General features: G+C 44.3%; 1 protein-coding gene across 4 annotated transcripts in view; it reads left to right on the top strand.

Annotated features, from left to right (window-relative positions):
• The window catches only part of CTTNBP2 (cortactin binding protein 2), a 142752-nt gene that overhangs the window by 91304 nt on the left and 30473 nt on the right, over positions 1–20975 (top strand). For all 4 annotated transcript variants that reach the window (XM_072764893.1, XM_072764894.1, XM_026012144.2 and 1 more), the window contains 4 exons: positions 6251–6368; positions 9569–9844; positions 12480–12575; positions 13936–14015. In XM_072764893.1, the coding sequence (XP_072620994.1) occupies positions 6251–6368; positions 9569–9844; positions 12480–12575; positions 13936–14015 (570 nt within the window). The remainder of the gene's footprint in view (positions 1–6250; positions 6369–9568; positions 9845–12479; positions 12576–13935; positions 14016–20975) is intronic.

Below are 20975 nucleotides of genomic sequence, written 5' to 3'. Positions count from 1 at the left end.
CTGCACAGCTGGCTTTTTACCTGTCTCCCAGACATTTATTTCCAGCATCCTAGAGGTCATCCTCCCTGGGCAGGCCCCCTGCCCTCTGATGAGGCATGGCCCTCTCCGTACCGTCTTTAGGCCATTCTGCATTGTGCTGGGATCGGGGTGTGCCCATACATTCTTGTCTTTTATCCAGGGGGTATCAGGCACTTCCCCTCACGCAGCAGCATCCACCCTGACTGGATGGTCCGGAGAAGGGGGTGTGTCTAAGTATGGAGGCCCACGAGGGGCCCCGAGATTTAGATTTCCTTTCCCTGGGTCAGGGCTGCAAAGAATAAGGTGATTGGGAGTCACTAAATTTCTTCCTTGTCACGCGGAGTTGGGTAACTGGCTGGGAGAGGACAAAGATAAGATACCTAGCAGTCGGCCCAACTCTTTGGAACTGGATGTTAATCATGATAAATAGAAATCTGCTCTTTGGAATCTGTTTTTGTGCTGTGGGTTCTCCACAATTATTCCCTTTCTTTCCCCCCTTAATGTTTATTTATAAAATTATCTTTGAAAAGGCCAGACTGACGTCAGCTGTTAGCAAACAAAGGGAAGGCTATTTTTTTTTAACACTTATTCCAGAATATTCAGTGAAGAGTATTATTGCATCCTTGCTTAATCTGAGCAGCAGTGATTAACAGGATTCTGAAGGATTCTAATCTAGACCTAGCCAACCAGAGCCCCGCTCTACCCCTCACCCAAGACACGGACTCTCCTTGCTTCCCACTAACAGCTTTCATGGATCTGGGTTTTGATCCTTTCCCTCCTTGCACTCTGTACTTTTTCCTTTGAGTGACCATACTGATCCCCAGTTTATAATCTATAGAGGTTCCAGTGTGTTGCCTCTAGCCCTACCTAACCATCTCCTGAGGCTGTCCAGGAAGGTGCTACTCGGGAGGGTTTACACGGCGTCTTCTTGAAGACCCTGCTAGCAGAGTTCCTCTGCCCGCTACGGTCATCCTCGATGCCTGTCATCCCAGTGGAATTACTAAGAGCCCCCCCTGTCACCCTTCGAAGTGTACCAGTTTGGGCCATGCTCTGGTAAGCCCACTGGTGGTCAGACAGCTCCACGCGGCTGCACCCTCGGCCTCCTGTGTTGGTGCTCCTCAGCCAGGCTGCTGCAATCCCTCGTCCTCTCTTCATCCAGTACCAGCACCTGGCCGTTGCGTTTATTTGCTCCTCTTCCCCACTTACCAAATTCAGATGACTGGTCCAACTCTAGATTTTATTCCTTTGCATGTGAATTATGAATATGTTGCCCCCTCCATGTCTCGTGGGCACTGCCCTCGGGGGGTCGTCCTTGTCTGCTGCCCAGATCTCTGCGGGGTCAGCAAGTCTCCTCATCTGCAGACCCTCTGCTCCCGTAGCCCACTCCGAGACGGGCCTTTCAGGCGGGGGGACTTGGTCATGTAATTTCCCTGCTTAGCATCTTTTCCAGGGGCTGTCACTTCGAGGATAAGTGCCAGACCTGTATGGTGACAGACAAGTCCCTTCTTGATCTGGACTCAGTTTACCTCCACAAGCACACTTCCTGTCTCCTCCCGCAATGCGCTCTGTGCTGTAAGCAGGCACTGCTGGCTGCTGTGTGAACATCCTTTGCTCTCCCTTCTCTCCCTGTCATTGCGTCTGTGTTCCCGTTACCTCAGACGGCCTCTCCTCCCATCCTGACCCTTCTTCCTTGCCTGGAAAACATCTCAACTTAAGTCTTGGCTTCCAGAAGTAAGATGTTCCCAGGGCCCTCTCCACACTTCACTTAGAGCGCTTATGCTTTCATTGTTTGCATGCCTGTCTCTCTTTCCATCTCCTCCAAAAAAATCAATTTTCCATCTTCATATGTCCTGTGTCCAGCAGAGTCTCTGGCCGGCGAGTACTGTTGGCTGAACTGATGAGTGAATGGACGGCTGCCGCTCCTTCCTATCACCTTCCTTTCCAGCACACCTTCCGAACGCACCGGTTGGTCCTCAGAATCAGGCACTTTGCTACCTGAACATATCCTCACGCCTGCACAAAACATACCTTCATGCCAACCCTAGAGCTCAGCCCTTCACAGCTAACTCCAGCTCTCCCTGTCTTCGGCCCCTCACCCCTAAATCTACCTCATTGCTTATGCCATTATTTCTCACCTTAACAGCCTCCCTCTGTCTGGCCTGCAATACAGCGGGCACCCCCCAGCCCCCGGGGCGTGCCCTGCACCGGTGCTGGCCCGTCCTGCATGTTTGCAGCCTGCTTTCACCCTACCCGCCTCCGCCCAGTGTTGGACTCTCCACTCCCTGTCCTGACTTTGCCCTTGTATGTAGTTCTCTGGACTCGGGGTTTCTCCTTCGTCTTCCTGGCACTTCTACCTTGCTTCTCTGCTCTCCTTAAAGGACCATGGCAGAGGTGGGTCACTGACCCTCCACATCGCTCCTCCCCTTCCTCTGTAATAATGGATTCTGCTGAGTTCTGGGCCCATGACCACTCAGAGTGAAGACCACATTCTCCAGCCTCTTTGCAGGTGGTGAGATCACCTACCTAAGCTCTGGTGAGTGGGATGTGAACGGAAGTGAAAGCTTAAACCACTGTCTGTTGCAGTGTCTGTTACAATGGAGGTGTGTCTGTCATAATTAATAGGACTTTGGTTTAAACCCAGTCGTCCAGGTCTCTTGCTCTACATCACTTGGGTAGGACACCCTGCCTGGTTCAGGACCCCTGGGAACCAATTCCAGAAACAGTGAGAGGCATCACAGCATTTATCCTCTTCACAAACCCCTCCCATTGAGGAGAGAGCTTTGATTCCTCTCTCTACCTTTCCCTCCTCTTCCAACCTCGCACAACCATGGACCTCACTTCAGCTCCATTTTGCCCATGTCTCTACTACACTTTGCGTTCCTCCCTAAGAAGTAACAACTGTTACCTTACTCATCGTCACAACCCTCAGTTCTAACAGAGGACCTGGCAGACGGCTTAGTCCTTCTTTCTTAAAGTTGTGGGGATTGATGGGCACCAAATGCTTGCAAAGTGTCAGAACTATAGCCCGGCACTCAGTATGCGCTCCAGTAGCTGTGCTTGTTGAGTGTCAGTTGGGTGGAGGTTTTGAACTTCACCGTGTTCCGCAGAGAGTCCAGCATGGCGTAGAATTCACACCTGTAGTGGGTTTGGATTTGTGTTGTCATGCTAGCCTCCAGGGGACCGACATTGCTTGCTTCCTTATAGAGAAAGTCACTGCTTATATTAGTCCCAGCTGACCTAGCTGAGTATAATAAAGATCATATACACCCCACTTTGAAGGTCAAAGGTAAAAGAATCTTGCAGATTTGCATTTCATCTTTTATCATTTCTGTTTGTAACTGTGAAGTAACATCACCTAGAATTATGTTGAGATCTCGGACATTTGTTGACGTGCTGTAATTCGTCACCACTTAATTGAATATCTGGGCTACTTTCCAGTTGGCGATTTTGTTGATTTTAATGATAACAACTAATTCTCGGTATATGCTAAGAATATGAACGTTTTTATGCATCTTTTCATTTAACAACCCTAAAAATACAGATATTTGAACAAAGATAAGGAAACCGAAACAAAAATGTTAAATGATTTACCAAAAGTCATCGATAAAACCATTTATATTGGCATTGGCAGAATGAGGATCCAGGTCTGCTTTGGCTCTTACCTGCTTTTGCTGCAAGTACTAACTTGCATAAAAATGTGTTATTTTTCTCTCTTCTCTGGGAATTCACAAAGTTTACTGCTCCAGTTGCATTCTATTCGATTTCCCATTAAAGTTCATTTCTAAATCAGCATTTCTGAATTTCTCATTTACTACCTAATGCATTTATTGGTATTATACAAATTCATCATAACAATTTGATAAGGACTGTTCTTTATATCTTTGGCTTTGTTTTCAGTTCATTTTTGGCTTTGGGCATTTTTAAATTTGAACCCCTATAGACTGTGATTACACATGTTAGAGAGATCCCTCCAACCTGAGAAGGCACAGCGAGAAACCAAAGTTCTAATCAGTTCCCTCTAGACCTCTGGTCCAGCTGCTCCATTTTGGGGTCTCCAAAGACCTAGCCTCCCATCCCCCCAGCATCTGAAAAGATTCCCTACATCAGCTTTGCCCTCACACCAGTGCTGGCTTCCTGTTCGGATTTCACTTAATGGGAGGTTTTAGCTTTCTTTCTTTCTTTTTGACCATTAGAGATTTCCTTCACTTCCTTATGAACTCATGTATAAAGTCTGTTTTGGGGGCAATAGGAAGCAACTGGAACTCACGTATACTCCTGGTGGGGGTGGAAATTGGTACAACTACTTCTGAAAGCTCTTTGCAGTATATACTGACCTGAAACAACATACCCATAGCCTGTGACCCAGCAGGCCAGCCAGCTCTGTACATAACACCCAATAGAAATGTGCACACGTGTCCATCAAAGGACGCATACTAGAATGTCCGTAGTAGAACCCAATGTGCATTAACAAGAGAACGGATAAGGAAATTACGATGTATTGATATATACCACACATGGAATACCACACAGTGCCTTTTATTTTTTGGAGATTTTATTTTTTATTTATTCACGAGAGACACAGAGAGGCAGAGAGAGAGAGAGAGAGAGAGAGAGAAGCTGGTTCCATGCAGGGAGCCCAACGCAGGACTCGATCCCCGGTCTTCAGGATCACGCCCTGGGCCAAAGGCAGGCGCCAAACCACTGAGCCACCCAGGCGTCCCACAGTGCTTTTTTTTTTTTTTTTTTAAAAGATAAATCGTGATTAGTCCTAACATATAGATGAATTTTATAGACATTCTGTTGAATGAAAAGCCAAATATAAACATGAAACTGCAATATGATTGCATTTATACTAAGTCGATAAACGGGTTAAACCAAACTGGTCTTAGAAATCATCACAGTAATTATCTGTGGGGGGAAGGGACGGGGCTAGTGACAGGGACAAAATGTACAGGAGGCTTCCAGAGGGCTCCTTACATGGTTGTGTTCACTTTGTGAGACTTTTTCAAGCTTCTTTGTGAGCTTTTCTATGAGGATAGTATATGACGATAAAAATATCTACATAAAAACGGGGGAAAAGTACGTTTCTGTGTTTTACAAAACAGAAAAGGAGGATGTTTTCTGGCAAGATTAGAGGAAGATTTTCAGACTACCTGGTTTACTGTTGTTAGAAGTGAAGTCAACCCAAAGCCTGTGTGTCTGTGTGTGTAGGGCAGAGATGAGAAGGACGTTGCTTGTCTGCTTGTTAGTTCCTTTAATGGTTTCTGGTCTCTTCAGTTTTGTGCTTATTCTGGCGAGAAGTCGGAACATAAATCATGAAGTAGTAAAAGTTGATCTAGCGCAGGTCCTTGGCGAATATCCTGATGTTCTATCCCGCCACGCAGTTACTTACTTGAAAATGTTTATACATATGTTGTCTTCTACTAATTTTTTATGAAAAAAATTTGGAGAACTTAAGAGTTTTCAGTTCATAGGTTACTGTAACTTTTTTGATGGGGATTTCCTGAAGCAACATACAAGAAGAAAAAGCTTTAAAAAAAAAAAAAAAGAGAGAGAGAGGACATAGAACATCAACTGGGACTATTTTTCTAAAAACTCAGTCAACATGACGTTCATATTGTTCAAATAAAAAAAAATAGGACAGTAGATGATCCCAAATATAAATGTGATCGTGGGGACTCTGAGACAGAATTGTTAAAACTGGAGCCCTGCGCTTACGTGAGCAGGAAAACAGTTCGTCGTCCAGAGGACAGCAAGGAGCAGCGGGCGTAGCAGAAGTCCTTTTGCTTTATATTGCCAGGATGCCGTAAAAGGATACTCTGCTGAAGTCAGTTTCTTTCTTAATTTCACTCTGTAACATATTGATTAGTGATTAGTGATCGATTAGTTGCTAATTAATGATTAGTAAGCTGGGGGTTTTTTGGTAGTTATTTTTTTTTTTCTCTCGAAACCTAAGAAGCTGTTCTGTGGAGCCATGTGATGCTGCGATTCACATTCGAGTGAAGCACTCTTTGCTCCCCATTTTGAGCCAATGTTTAGATTGATGTGTGTATTTGGGTTGCTGGAATTGAAATACGATTTCCAGCTGAGAATTTCTGATTTGCTTGTTAGAGGCAAATGACTTTCCCCTTGGATTTTTCATTTGAGTTTATTGATCTTTCAGGTTGTTTGAGTTGATTTTTCATTTGAGTTTTCATTTGGACGTGAGGTAATAGAGCCCTTGCCTTTGCAGAACTGCCTGGAAATCTTGTGTAAGCACGGAGGGCTTGAGCCAGAAAGGAGAGATAAGTGCAATAGGACCGCGCATGATGTCGCCACCGATGACTGCAAGCATCTGCTGGAGAACCTGAGTGAGTGCCGTTCGCAGCTTTGCTCATCCTTCCTCCGCGCTGCTGGGGCCTCTGCCACAATGGGGAGATACTCATGCAGCTCCAGTTTTCTCCTTCTCCTCTTAGCCTTCTTTGAACCCTCGAACTCCAGAACATTTTATTGATTATAAATGTGGTAATTATTTTTTTTCCGTGTAGAATTGGCTTTTTCCAGAATGAGTTGCTAGTCAAATAATGCTCGATCTCCTTTGTATTTTAATGACCTTAGACAATATTTAAATAATTATTGCTCTTCTGACTTAGATGGTCTCCCTAAGACATGAAACTCCTAGGGTATGAAGAATCATGCCGGGATACTTTGCCATCAGCTGATCATATGAATGTGGGAAACTTAGTTCTCTCTCGATGCCTAGTTGCCTACCTGCCTACCTGCCTGTGAAAATAATTGATCTTTTGGGTCTCTTCCGGCTCCCAGAATATACACTCCTCAACACATGTTCTAAAAGGTTCACATGTTCTAAAGGTTGTGGGTTTATGGAATATGGAGTTTCAGATCCTACAAAACATTACAACTTCTGATATCAAGATTCTCAGCCCATCCAGTCATCCAGCTATATTATTAGTATTTCGACTTTAACTTATACTCTAACATTGAGACAGAAAATGAACAATAAACATAAAAAATAATTTATTACATGGTATATGAGGTGGTAATACATGCGGTGGAAACAACTAGGGAGGATTGGGAGTGTGAGGATGGGGTTCAGTTTTTAAGATGATGGTCAGGGTAGCCTCCCTGGTGAGACAGGAAGCAACCACTTGAGGGAGGTGAGCAGCGCGGCTCTGTGGACACCTCGGCCCAGAGCTTCCCAGGCCAACCGTCATCAAGTGGGCAGAGACCCTCAAGTAGGAGCATGCTGCTGTGTCCGAGGAGCCCTAGAGGGGGCCAAGTGTTAAGTTAGAATGAGCAAGGGGAGAGCGGTTATAAGACGGGATGGCAGCCTAATCCGGTAGGAATTCATGGATAACCATTTCAGTGTTCGAGCTCCAGAGTAACAGGATCCACTCTACATTTTCATGGTAGCTGTGGCTACTTCATTGAGAATGATTGTAGGAAGTCACAGGAGAAGTCAGGGAAACTTGTTAGGCCCTTGATGTCTTCTAGTGAGAGACAACAGCTCAATCTAGGATTGGTGAGAGGTGATGGGGCTCTGGACACAACTGAAGGTATAGCCAGCAGAACTTGCTGATGGATTGAATCTGATGTATGGGGGTGGGGTGGGGCGGAATTTGTGCATCCGCCCCAGGTAGCTAGACTCAATGATTGGCAGGATGGAGTGGCCATCACCTGTCAAGGTGAAGCAGATTTTGCTAATGAGGATCAGGAGCTCCGTTTTCGAAGTATGAATTTGAGATGTCTGTTAGGGTATCTGTGTGGAGATGCCAAGTCAGCAGGAATTCCGGAGATGAGTATGAGCTGGTTGCATAAACCTGAGAGTCAGCAGTTTATAGACGATATTTAAAGTCATGGGACTGGATGAGATCACTAAGGAAGCAAACACAGAAAAAGTAAGAGAAAGGAGCCTTGCAACACTCCACCGTTAAGAAATCTGGAAAGTGTGGAGGGACCAGCAAAGAACCATTGAAGAGTAACCAGTGAGGCATGAGGGAATCCTGTAGGGGTGTATCAGAGAACAGAGAGAGATCAGTTGTATCAAATGCTGTTGACAAGATGAGAGCTGAGAATGAGTGATAATTGGAAAATAAACTAACCTAGGGCCACCTGGGTGGCTCAGTCAGTTAAGCGTCTCCCTTCAGCTCAGGTTGTGATCCCGAGGTCCTGGGGTCAAGGCCCACATTGGGCTCCCTGCTTGGTGGGGAGTCTACTTCTCCCTCCCTTCTCTTCCTCTGCTTCTCCCCCCTGTCAGCCTCACTCTCTCTCAAATAAATAAAACATTTAAATTTAAAAAAAAAAAAAAAAAGGAAAAGAAACTAATCTAATAGTTGGTTCATAGAAAAAGCCAGTTTAAGAAGGGAATCGTTTTTAACATTTAATTTTAATTTTAATCATACAAATATTTGTTTCATCAACTTTCAAGTGAAGGTCTCTATTTTAGTATGGTTTGGCTGAGTGAAATTCCATATATTCTTATTTGAAAACCACGCCTCTTATGCTTCATCTATGATTTCTGGTGTTTGAGGACTTACAGATATTGATAAAGCGAACTAAAGGCAGCATCTGTCCAAAGTTTTTTTTTTTTCTAATTTTATGTAATTGTCTCATCTATACCTCATTAGATGATTTCTTTAATACCGCCTTTGTTCAGAGTTTCTAAAATGTTCAACTTCATTTTTATAGGAATAGTACATTTCATCAGTATATGGAATATTTAATATGCTGATTATAGTCATGAGTTCAGTAGATATAAAAGATTCAAGAATAAGCACAAGTGACTTGGGGAGCACATAATTCAATTCATGAAAATGGAAGTACATGGTGCACTGCCCACCTTGGGGAGCCTCACTCAGCTGGTGTCACAAGAGAGATTGGAAAGATTATTTTAAAAGCCTCCACTGCACCATTTGCTATTTATTGAACACTCACTTGTATTTACCATGTAACCAATAGTGTGTTAAATTCATTTCCAATATGAGTTCCTTTAGTCTTCACAACAATTTACTATTACTAGCACATTCCTAACATTTTGTAGAAGGAACTGGGGTCTAGAGAGATCAAGACAATTTACCAAGTATGCGTGGCTGCTGGGAGGCTGGCCCTGAGCCTCAGACCAACGTGCGTAGGAGTCTGAAGCCACTATCCTCTACAGCTGTAACCTGCCTTTTTTCATGATGTTGTCGTTGAAGGTGAAGAGAAAGGGATGCTTAGAGAATCGGGGATCAAGAGAGCGCTCTCGTTTTCCCCAATTTTTTATTTTTTTTAAAGAACTTGAGAGTCTGGCTGAAGGGAAGAGCCAGTGAACAACAGCAGGCCAAAGATACAAGGGAAGATAAACAATTCAAGCAACGTGGTTCCAAAGAAACTGTGAAGAGTTTGAGAGACCAAGGTTTACTAGTAGAAGAGCATTCAGTTAATAGCAGCTAAAGAAATTTGATAGCTACCCTTTGTTTTTAAAATGTTTGTATCTGCCTATTGTATATAAGAGTTTTGCTGATTTTTCCTATCAAGGTTCTTTTTCCTAATTCTTTCATTCTTCCCACAGACGCTCTTAAAGTACCTTTAAGGATTTCAGTGGGTGAGATACCCCCAGGCACCTATGGTTCAGATGACTTTGAATGTGAAAACACAATATGCGCTTTAAATATCCGCAAACAGACATCATGGGATGATTTTTCAAAAGCAGTGAGTCAAGCTCTGACAAATCATTTCCAAGCAATCTCATCTGATGGATGGCGGAGTCTGGAGGATGTGACGTTTAATAACACGACCGACTCCAGCATTGGCCTTAGTACAAGCAGCGTGCGATCCGTCATGCTAGGTATCAATAATCCTGTGATAAGGAGAAAGTTAAATTTCTGGGTTTATTTATGTTTATGGGCTCCATAACCTGGCACTTAGTTCATTGATTAAATACATTCAGAGCTCACTTGTGACAGCTGCTTGCGCTGAAAAACTTGAGTATTCACAATGCAGCCCTTACATAATTTTTCCTGTTAGTATAAAAAAATGCTTTTATGTGTCAGATAATACTTGGTAGAGAACAAGAAAGCCCTTGATGAGGCTTTGTGATTGCACTTGCTCTTCTGATAAATGCAAGAAACTAACCACGTTGCAGCTGCTTACTGAGGCACAAGTTCCGAACATAGCTCCAGACTTGTACTGGGGCTGTGCCAGGGATGCTTGTAGTACATTAACACCTTCTCTCCAGGACAGGAATCCTAATGAAGTCTAGAGTTGGAAGAAGTGCTCTTCATTGAAGATAAAAATCAGAGCTCCCACGTGGGATGAGTCAGGGTGGTTCTTTCTGTTTGATAGGCACATGAAACAGACTCCGAAGAACTTGTAAGATGTGTTGGGGCATCTGGGTGGCTCAGTCAGTTAAGTGACTGACTCTTGGTTTTGGGTCAGTTCATGATCTCAGGGTGGTGAGATCGAGCCACACCTCAGGCTCTGTGCTCGGCTCAGCGTGGAGTCTGCTTGGGATTCTTTCCTGCTCCCTATCCCTCCCCTTCTGCTCCTCCCCCTGTGTACTTGCTCACTCCCTCTCTCTCGCACGTGCTCACTCTCTCAAATAAAATCTTAAAAAGAAAAAAAATAAGATTTGCTTTCTTGTAAGCATAGCTAGGTGCTCTTTAAATGTCCCTGGTTAGTTTGTTTCCTCTTATACCAGGAGAACTAGCATCTCCAGGGAAGCTGCTGTTATTTCAGAACTGTGTTGGGAGCTTTATACGCAGCACTTCAACGACTCCTTAAAACAGGTTCATTTTACAAATAACTAAACTAGTTACAAGATGACTTGCCTGAGATCACAGAGCTAAGAAGTAAAACAGGATTCAAATCCCAGTCCGTCAACAGCACTATGTTGCAAAAGAAGAGTCAAGGTTGAGGAGAGAGGGTGAGTTTCACCATGCTTTTAATAGGTCAGCTTATTCTATCAGAAAGTGTTCTATTCTATTAACTAATATATGCTAAGTCACTTACAAAACGTATATTTTATTAGTTTTTAAGGCAGATCAATCCTGACAACTTAATTTTATGAATCTTCGGCAAGAACATTGAAATACTTACAGTTACTAAAGAGGAATTATTATGTGGTTAAACCATTGCATTAAGACAGTGTCATAAATTATTCTCAGAAACACATTCTGCCCACACAATGGACTATTGCTCAAGGTGTGGTTGTGACCGAGGGGTCTAATAAATGCAGTCAGCACAGACTTGTTTCGAAGAAAATGGCCCTTCATCACCAGCCCTCACCCAGCTAATCTGGAAGCAGGCATAAGCAAGTAGATATCTACCACCATCAGAGAGATCTACCTGTGTGAGCCGCGCATGCTAAGGCCTGATGCTTCCAGTGTTCATGCTTATCACCAAGGTGTGGGGCTCCATAGCAGCATTTCAGACACAGACATCACTGAGTTTTGTGGTTAAAGGGCTTAGCTTAGTGTCTGTCTGTAGCTGCTTGACAATGAGCAACTATGACGTTAGTTACTAATACATGTATGTAAGTGACTATACTACGTCGATAACCTATCTAGATTAAAGGGGCCCAAGCCAACAGATAACCGATGAGTTATAGGTAGGGCAGGCATGCGTGGTCAGAGTATTTATGGATTTAAGATCTGTGGAAGAGGAGGAATGTGACAAGTGCCTACTATGAATCCCTTCCTGGAGTAGACACCTGTGGAGTGGGACCCTTTCTGAGCAAGAGTGAGCAGAGGGCCCAGACTCTGAGAAGGCTTGGCTTTATTCTGAGCTCCTGAAGTTACCTGGGCTTTTTTTTTTTTTTTCTGGAATCTAAAAATTTGTTGAAAAGGGAACAGATCATAAAGGACCTGTTACCTCATCTAAAGTACTTGGACTTTGCAAAGCAGGCACAGCAAGAACCATGTAAAGTTATTGCCCGGGGCCTGCTGGTGGCTCAGTGGGTTGAGCATCTCAGCTCAGGTCATGATTGCAGGGTCCTGGGATCCAGCCAGCATTGGGCTCCCTGCTCAGCGAGGAGTCTGCTTTGCACTCTCCCTCTGCCGCTCCCCCTACTTGTGTGCGCTCTCGCTCTCTCACGCCCTCTCTCCTTCTCTCTCCCCTTCCCTGTCAAATAAATAAAAATCTTAAAAAAAAAAAAAAGTTATCAGCTTTGTTCCTAAAAACTTAACCCTAGAAATATTGAGTAGTGGTTTTGCTCTCCAGATTTCTATCTTACTCCTTAAAAGCTGCTCTGGAGAAGCCTGTAGTTGGAGGGCCTTCCTTCTGACCTTCGATAGACAGTGTGTTGGGGAGTTAACATGACTCTTCACATACTCTGCACGTGCCCTTGGCAGTTTAAGCTCTGGATTCCTTACGGTTCGCACGTAGGAGATTGCACGTTGCCCCTTAAAAGAAAAAAATTACTTTTAAGCTTCTTTGACATCTTACTTCCTTTCTTTCTTTCTTTCTTTTTTTTTTTAAACTAGGAAACGTGCCATGGTCAGCAGGTCAGAGCTTTTCCCAGTCCCCGTGGGACTTTATGAAGAAGAATAAAGCCGAGCAAGTCACTGTGCTTTTATCAGGTAAGGATGGTCCAGACTGAGGTGATCGTAACAGAGCGTTGGCTTCGTGATTGGCTCGCAGTGTCCGTTCTTAAATCTGCGTCTCTGTCCTGCGTTCTCTAGCACTGCGCGTACGACTCCCTCTACTAAGTAATCAGATGATTGTTTGTTTGTTTTTTTTCAAACATTTGATTAAGGAGAAAAAAACTCAAAAGCTGTATTTCTGAACCTGTGGTATCCATCCTGATTATTGATTGCTGTGACTGTGTTTTTTCCTTTTTAAGATTTTTATTTGTTTGTTTGTTTGTGGGGGTGGAGGAGGAGCTGAAGAAGGAGGAGGAGCAGGTGTTGACCGGGGAGCCTTCTGCGGAGCTCAGTCTCACAGCCCTGAGATCATGACCCGAGCTGAAATCGGGAGTTGGATGCTTAACCAGCTGAGCTACCTAGGCCACCACCGCTGAGCTTCTGATCGCCTCTCTTCTTAGGAGCGAACAGGCATACACAGTTTCTCAGCCCTTCGCCCTGAAAGGGATTTCCTCATGTATTTCTCACATCTGGGAATGGAGTCTTGAAAAGTTCAACTAAGAAAGTTATATTCTATTCTTTGAACCACTTAATGAAGTCATAAAAAGGGGGAGGAGACTATCCCAGGAAATTCCTGCAGGCTTGAGCACTGTATTGAGAGAGTAGCAGAACTTGGAAGGGGAGTGAGGGGGATAGAGTTTGGGAAAGGACGTAAAGGGTAACCCCCAGAGCCGCAGTAATGCTCCCCAGGCCAGAACTTCCAAAGGGCTGGGATTGCCTCTGAGACCGCTTGCTTATGAACAGTAAAGCAGTGACTCCAGGGATTGGAGCAGACACTAGCTACAGTACTTGAGCGAGGATCTGGAGGCCCTGGCTATGATAGACAGGAGGTGGATGGGCTTCCAGGGGGAAGGAAGGGCAGCTGGGGAGCCCCGGGGAGGCCAGGAGCAGTGGCCGTGGACCAGCCAGTGCAAAGCAGTAAAGACACCAAGGTACCTCTTGGCCAGATGTCCGCTCTGCAGATGTAAGTCAACAGACATTGTTGTATCTGTTATGACAGGTTTTGTTGTATTTTGATCATTTGTATTTAATAAAGAAGAACCAGGGTGCCAGGCCGGCTCTGTTGGTTGAACGTCTGGCTCTTGATTTTGACTCTGGTTATGATCTCAGGGTTGTGGTGTTGAGCAGCATGTCAGGGGCTGCACGGGCTTGGAACCTACTTGAGATTCTCTCTCTCTCTCTCTCTCTCTCTCTCTCTGCCTCTCCTCCCTCTCTCTCTCTCTCTCTCTCTCTCTCAAAAAAAAAAGTACATATATATGGAAGAACCAATTTCCTTCTGTGTATTGCTTTCTCATAGGTCCTCAAGAAGGCTGCCTCAGTAGTGTGACTTATGCGTCAATGATCCCTCTTCAGATGCTACAGAACTACCTCAGGCTGGTAGGTGGTGGCTGCCAAGAGTCTCTGATGCTGGAATACACTGGGTGGCCCGTTTTCGTGTTTGAGTGTGAGCCCCACTCACCCTGTGACCTTTCCCAGCAGCCCCTTCCCGGGAAGGCGGCTGGGCACTTAGTTCTGGATTCTGGATTGCTGTCACAGCCATCCGGGTGTTCACCTGTGACCTGTGGAGTGTTACGATTGGAGCAGGAGGAGATGGTCTTTCTCAGCACTTGACATCAAGGAGCTGATCGTCAATATGGAGGAGAATGGCTATAAATCTCAAGATGCTTTCCTTTAAACTTTTATACTTTAAAACTAAGTTAAACAGGCTAATATTAGTTAAAGTATTGATTTGGCCACTTCAACAGAAACCAAACAGTTAGAGCTTCAACAGTCTAGACGTTTGTGTTTCTCAAACAGGAATCCCAGCGGGCGAGAGAGCCGGCCAGGGGATGTGGGGCAGGGTGATTCCTGCAGGGTGTCAGCACCTTCTCTCCCAGCGGGCCACTGTGACCTGGAGAATTGCTTATGTGGGTTTGGTGGAAGTCACCAGGTTCTGCCCGGAGGGAGGAGAGCCTGGAGGGAAGGCCCTTCCTTTCTGGGGAGCTGCACACCGTTCCTACCCCCAACCCACTGACCAGAATTGAGACGTCTTCACGCCTGCCTGGGACATGTGATCTTTTGCTGGGCAACCACGCACCAGCAAAAACTAGTTCTGTTGTTAAGGGAAGAAGCATATGATTATGGAGAGAAAGTAGCAAATCCTAGACAGTGAGTGAATGTAACGCTTTGCATTTGTCCAGTACTTTCTACATGCCAGACAGTGTGCCCGATGCTCCTACGTGTCTCAATTTATTTCTCAAAACATCCCTACGAGGTAGATAGCATCATCCATCTTATAGATAAGGAAATAGAGGCCAAGGTGACGTCATAATGTACCCAAGGCCGCGAGGCCAGTGAGCGATTCAGCTAGGACTGTGCAGTCCCTGCGACATGCAGGGGGCTCTCTGCGAGATCTGTCCAACTAAAATTAATATTGAAGGTATGACACTTGAAAGCAAACATTCATTTTGCTCGCTGCCTTAATTTGGAAAGGGAGCAAGCATTTTCTTTATAAAAAAAAAATGAATGGGTTTACCTGTGGCCCTTTACAAAAATTGTTTCTATTAACTCTAAATGGATATCTTTGTTCCCCATGAAAAGACGTGTTCAAAATCATTCTATTGGTGTTCTTGCTACACTCAGAGTTGCGGGGGTGACCTTCGTAAGAGTAGCTACAGTAGCAGGGGAACCTGCAGAGGCTTTACAATTTCGAAGAGATGATGTCTTGTCAGTGGGAGACTTTCACTAGTTTTCTTTGTTATGTATTCCTCTTCAGAGTAAGCCTGAGGGTTGCATACAAGTGGGGGGAGGGGGCTGCCTTCCACCTGGGCCTTAGTGACTCTTGAAGCTGCCTGACCAGTTGGTTTTCGGGAATGAGAGCCTAGGCTCCCTGTAGAATGAGCTGGTCTTATCCCCCTTGTCCCAGCTTCTCTGTACCAGGCAAGGTTCTGGCTCAGGGCTTCTCCTTCACTCGGGTGATAAAATGCACGGAACGGTGATCCAGAAGCTTACACCTGCACATTAGGCTTGAGTGAGCACGTCTGCTAAATGCAATCCCAGTAGTACATTATACCCCGAATATTCCAAGTGCATTTATATGTGTGCCTCTTCATGCATAAGGCACGGTTAACTACCAGTGATCAACAAACCAGAGACTAACTATTCGTCAGTCCTATTCTCAGTGAATGTACACGAACGAACAGCTTTTTAAAATTCAACAATTAACCCCTGGATGAAGATAGCAAAAATTCATCATGCATTTTAGCAATCACTTCAAGATTCAAAGTGACTTGGGCAATAATACAAGTATCATGGTTGTGAATGTTTCATCTTCCATATGAGATGATAACCCCCTCCCCCCAACAATGCATTGACACATTTCGGTATCCTGCTGAATTCAGTTGTTTGATGACTGTTTATTGTGAGCCTTCTAAATGCAGACAGTGTTTTGGAAATGGAGGATATACCTGTACGTAAGGTGCATTCCCTGACCTCAGGGAGCTTACGTTCTAGTGGGGGCGAGACAAATAAGAAGCAAATGAGTAAATGCGTCTGTAATGACGTGACCGGTCAAGTATACAAGTATATGGAAAAGTGCACAAGTATAAAGGAGAATAAAGCAGGTAAGGAGATAAAGATCTAGTGGAGGCAGTGGCAGAAAGAATTTTTGGGTGGAGACCTTTCTGTGGTGACCTATGGACAAAGCTAACTGAAGTGAATGAAGGTGGTAGCCTTGTGAAGGGTGTTTGGAGCACCTGGAACCACAGGTACAGAAGGGTCTGTCCCGGCAATGAGGTCTGAGACATGACCAGAAGCTAGATCACATGGGATCAGGGCAAGGACTTTGAATTTTATTCCGAGTGTGAGAAGCCACCACCAGTAGGGCTTGAGCTGGAGAGTGACCTGTCCACCCAGTGCCGTGTTCGCCGTAGGCCCATTGAGAGCTCTTTGAATTGTTGAAAATGTGTACCAGGTGCAAACCTAGTAATATCTGGCTTCATTGAGGATGACACGTCAAGCTCTGTGGTCAGATACGTAGATTGCTTCATTTAATCACTGCATTGGGGTAGGTATTTATAGCCGTTACTCCCATTTTACAGGTCAGTAAGCCAAGATTCAAAGTAATTTGTCCAAGGTTCTCCACAAATGAGTGGTTGAACCTAAAGAGTTGAACCTCGTCTGTCTTCCAGCCTCATTCATGTAATAATAGTTTATCCTGGTTATTAACCTCCTGGTTAAGAAGGAATTGTAGTAAACAGTTTTAACTGTGTGTGTAATTGTATTACCTAAAATGCACGTATTAAAGCCTTTATGCAGAAAACCACATGGAGTGTGGTTTTTAAATCAGATTTTTTTTAAATGGTGTTATTTTTTTAAAAGACTTTCATTGTATAACTACAATAATACAGATCTTAAATCTCCATTCTGACACCTAATAAGGAAACCTCTCTAACTCGAGTTTTGAATCGCTGATAACTTATTATAATAGTTGAACTTTGCGCATTAACTCAGACTTTTCCTAGCCAGTTGCACTGTTTATTGGCTTATTTGCAACCTTTTTTTTTTAATACTTCAGTGACTATGAATAATTATTATATTAGAAAAATATTTGAATAGATCATCATAATCCAAGCACAACTTTAAAACGTAGGCCTCTGAATCCCCCGGGACATAACTGCTAAGATTCCACGGCCTGTTAGCCATCCACCCCAATACATGCCATGCTAACCGTCCAGAATCACAACTAGGAATTTCTACCTTGATAGATTCTCAGAACAAATCTGCGATGTTCCCGCAAAGATCATGTTGTAAGTGATGATGGTTAGGTATCTAAGGCTACAAATCTCCATCAGCTCTGTTAGCAGGTGGCAGGCCAGTTCAGGGCATGGAGGAGTAAATGTGGGTAAGGTCTTAGCAGAAGGAAGAAGCCAGTTTCCTGGTGTGAGGAAGGGTGGCCCCGACCCCAGGGAATCTTTTGGCCCCTACGACAACTGCAGAAGATCCTGAGCAGCAAGGCAAGCATCCGGCCAGAGGAGGTCTGCCCCAGGAAGAGTTTATGAGTGCGAGAGGCTGGGTGATAAGGGAGCAGTTCGATCCAAAGGTACATCTTAGGGCTGTTTGGGTTTTTGTGGGGTTTTTGGATTTTTTTTTTTAATAACTACAATACCCAAACTATTATGTCTGTGTGTTACTAAATGAGGGCCTATCTTTATTTGTAGTTAGTAACCAAGTTCGATCTCGGCTCCTAAAGTTTCAGGAAGCTAATTTTTAAAAACCTATGGTGTGTCTCTCTCCGTAAATCGTAATTTCTCTTGAATTCCCATTATTCTTGTATGCCTGTTCTAGAACGAGGGACCTCAGCATGTGGCTACAACCCTCCCTCTCTACCCTGAAGGACTCCAGCTTTTCTTTCTGTAGGCCAGATGCTGGATGTGCCAGTATTGTTTGGGAGGATTGTATATGAATACAGTAACAGTAACCATGTTGTTTGTGGCTCTAAAGTCATATATAAATTCGTTAAAATCAGTGTCAGAAGAGGTAAGAATCTAAGTCCTGACTCTAAAGCCATGACACTTTAAGCTAAAGCCATCTCAGCTTTATTGGCTCAGTAAAACCTTTTATTTTCTATTCTTTCCTGACTTCATCTTTTCACAACCAGGCCTAAAACCGTCTCTCGACAGTAGAAAGTTTCCCTCGGACTCTACAAGTGCTTTAAAATAGTGCCGCCATCTGAAAACACATCACAGGTGCCCCCTTGACCATAGAGGAGAGGGCACCTCCTCTGGGACACTCCATCCCACAGAGAAACGCTGTGGAGGGGAAAACAATCAAGGGATGGATGGGCCTTTGTTGAGCTCACTGTTTCCCTTTAAGCCAGAATCATTTGCGTCACAAAGCGCTAATTGAGATGTGATAAGAGCTTCCTGAATACGCTGTGGAGACCCAAGAATAAAAGGGCTTGGTACTGATTGTGATAAAAAGGCCAGTGTCCCTTTACTAATAAGCTAAAATACGCCACTGCAAACACACACTTAGGAGTCGTGGTGGTGACTCTAATTCACCTTTGGGAAGTTGAGTCTGATTTCCTCAAACAGCAGGCCTCCCTTCAAAACAATTAAAATATTTACCTTCCGTCTCCCCAAAATCTCGTCTGTCTGCCTGTCTTCCTATCTATCTTTAGAGCCCTCTGCTGGAAGCATGAAGCCTGTGTATTTATAATACCTCAGATCTTGCTGTTTGGAGAAGTGTAATTTTTAGCTAGAGCAGCTAAATGTGTTTTCTTTGCGTAGCTTCGCATGTTTGCATCAGTCTCAGTAGAGCCACAGGCTCTTGGTAATTATTTTGGTGCGGTGGTTTAGATCTTAAATGGTAACCAGCACAACTACATCCTTTGATGAGTTAGAACAAAATACCATCAACAAAAAATTGATAATATCCGAAATGAGGAAAAACCTAGTGGAACGCATGCGTTAGAATGTATGCAGGGCCTGGGAGTCTGTCTGTACGCCTGTTTTTTCCCTTTATTTCCTGATTTCTATTTTACCCTATTACAGGAAGGGTATTAGACTATGTGAAGACCAAATGCTTACTGCTAGTGAATGGCCTTTTCAATGCAATTTTAAATAGAATGTTTCCTGTCTGTGTTTTGTAAGAATCTACAATCTGAGAACAAATGAGGTGTTGAAATTGAAGACAGCTTATCTATGAAATCGGGTCTCTTGCCTGTTACGGGATTTCAAAATCAATCTTAAGACAGTGAAGGCAGTTTGACAGGATGGCTGTAATGAATAGAGCACTCTTGTTTTCAGAAGTGAGACAAGATTAAATAGCAATCCTGGTTGAAAATCTCAGGGGTAGCATATTCAGTAAATCTTGAAAATCTGTATCCTGTTTCACTGGTATGAAACAATCCATTCCTTGTGAGAGAATTTCTACCCAATAAGTCATGGCAGTTTGGGATTAATTTGGAGAGTGGAAGATTTCTGGTTTAAAATTGCACTTGGCTTGCAATACCCAACACAATTTCCCACTAAAGTGCTTTTGAAAAGTGACAAAACTTCACAATAGCAGAGGAGAATAGAACTGCGGTCTCCTTTTGGCAAGAATCTGGAAAAAAAAAAAATCATTTTTTTCTCCAGTCCCCTTCAGGAGCAAGAGAGTATTTAAACCCACTTATTTGAGGCCTACCTGAAATGAGGCAGGAAAACACTTTTATTATTTTTCTATTACCATCTTACAAATGATTCAGAAAAGCAAGGTTGATACCAGTTAGAAAATCGGATGTGTGTCCTTACTGCATAGTCTGTGCTTTGGGCGGCAGGATGACATTCTCCTCCATCTACATTCATGCAGAGATTAAAGCTAGAAATACCTGAGCAGGAAGTTGGTGGGTGGGTGTTGGCAAGGGTGCTCATCTGGGGAGTGTATTTAAGCATCTTGAGCAGGATGGGTGCTGGAGCACCCCACTTCCCAGGGCTGCAGTCTACCTCGGGCATCGTCCCCCACAGTGGACAGCCCAGGTTCGGCCCGCGGCACCCAGGGCCCTGTCCTGGGGTGTGACCGGCAGGTGTAGACAGCCGCCCACCGTCCAGCTGATGACCCAAGGCCAGAACCAGCTGAAAAATTAGTGGGAAGTGAGTGAAGCCAACGACGGCCCATCCATCCTGCTTTACTGCAGGTTCTTCCTGCAGTAAAGGTTTCACAGAATGTGAACACCGGTAACAACCTCCTACCCACGGAGGAACACCGCAGAACAGAATGGAGCCGTCATTCGGAAAACACAGGATGTGTTATAAGACACATTATCTTATAAAAGATCTTCTAAAAGATCTCCTCCTTATAAAGGCAGGGATAAAATGGAGAAGAATGTGGAAAATCATATTCTTTCCCTAGACAATGCCAGATCAACCGCAGAAGCAAGGCAAGAAAGCCATGGAAGAGAGCAGGCTAAGATGAAAGCAAAAGTGTTGCCAGGGAGGTGGCTGGGTAAGGCAGTCTAAGAACTAAACACGCAGTGACGTCGTGAAACGTGTGCCTGAGACGACGGTAAAGAGCGTCAGTGCTGGGAAAGACCCACGGAAGGAGCTTTCCCCAAAGCAGAAGCAGAGGACCAGAGAGTTATGATGATGGTGGTGGTGGTGAGGGGACGGATACACTCTCCGAGGACAGAGAGGGAACTTCAGCATTATTGGTCTTCCTTCAACATAAAGAGAATTAGAAGAGAAATTACCAAAAACAGAAGAAAAATTTTCTAAGCCAAAAAAAGGGGGGGAGGGTGTGTGACTGTGGATTGAAAGAATTGAGCATGTTATGTTTGAGATTGGGAGAAAGAGGCCACAACCAGACAACAGGGTGACT

This window comes from Vulpes vulpes, chromosome 7, assembly GCF_048418805.1.
Source record: "Vulpes vulpes isolate BD-2025 chromosome 7, VulVul3, whole genome shotgun sequence".
NCBI lineage: Eukaryota > Metazoa > Chordata > Mammalia > Carnivora > Canidae > Vulpes > Vulpes vulpes.
The sequence above is the reverse complement of the archived record's forward strand: the minus strand, read 5'-3'. Positions and strand labels throughout refer to the sequence as shown.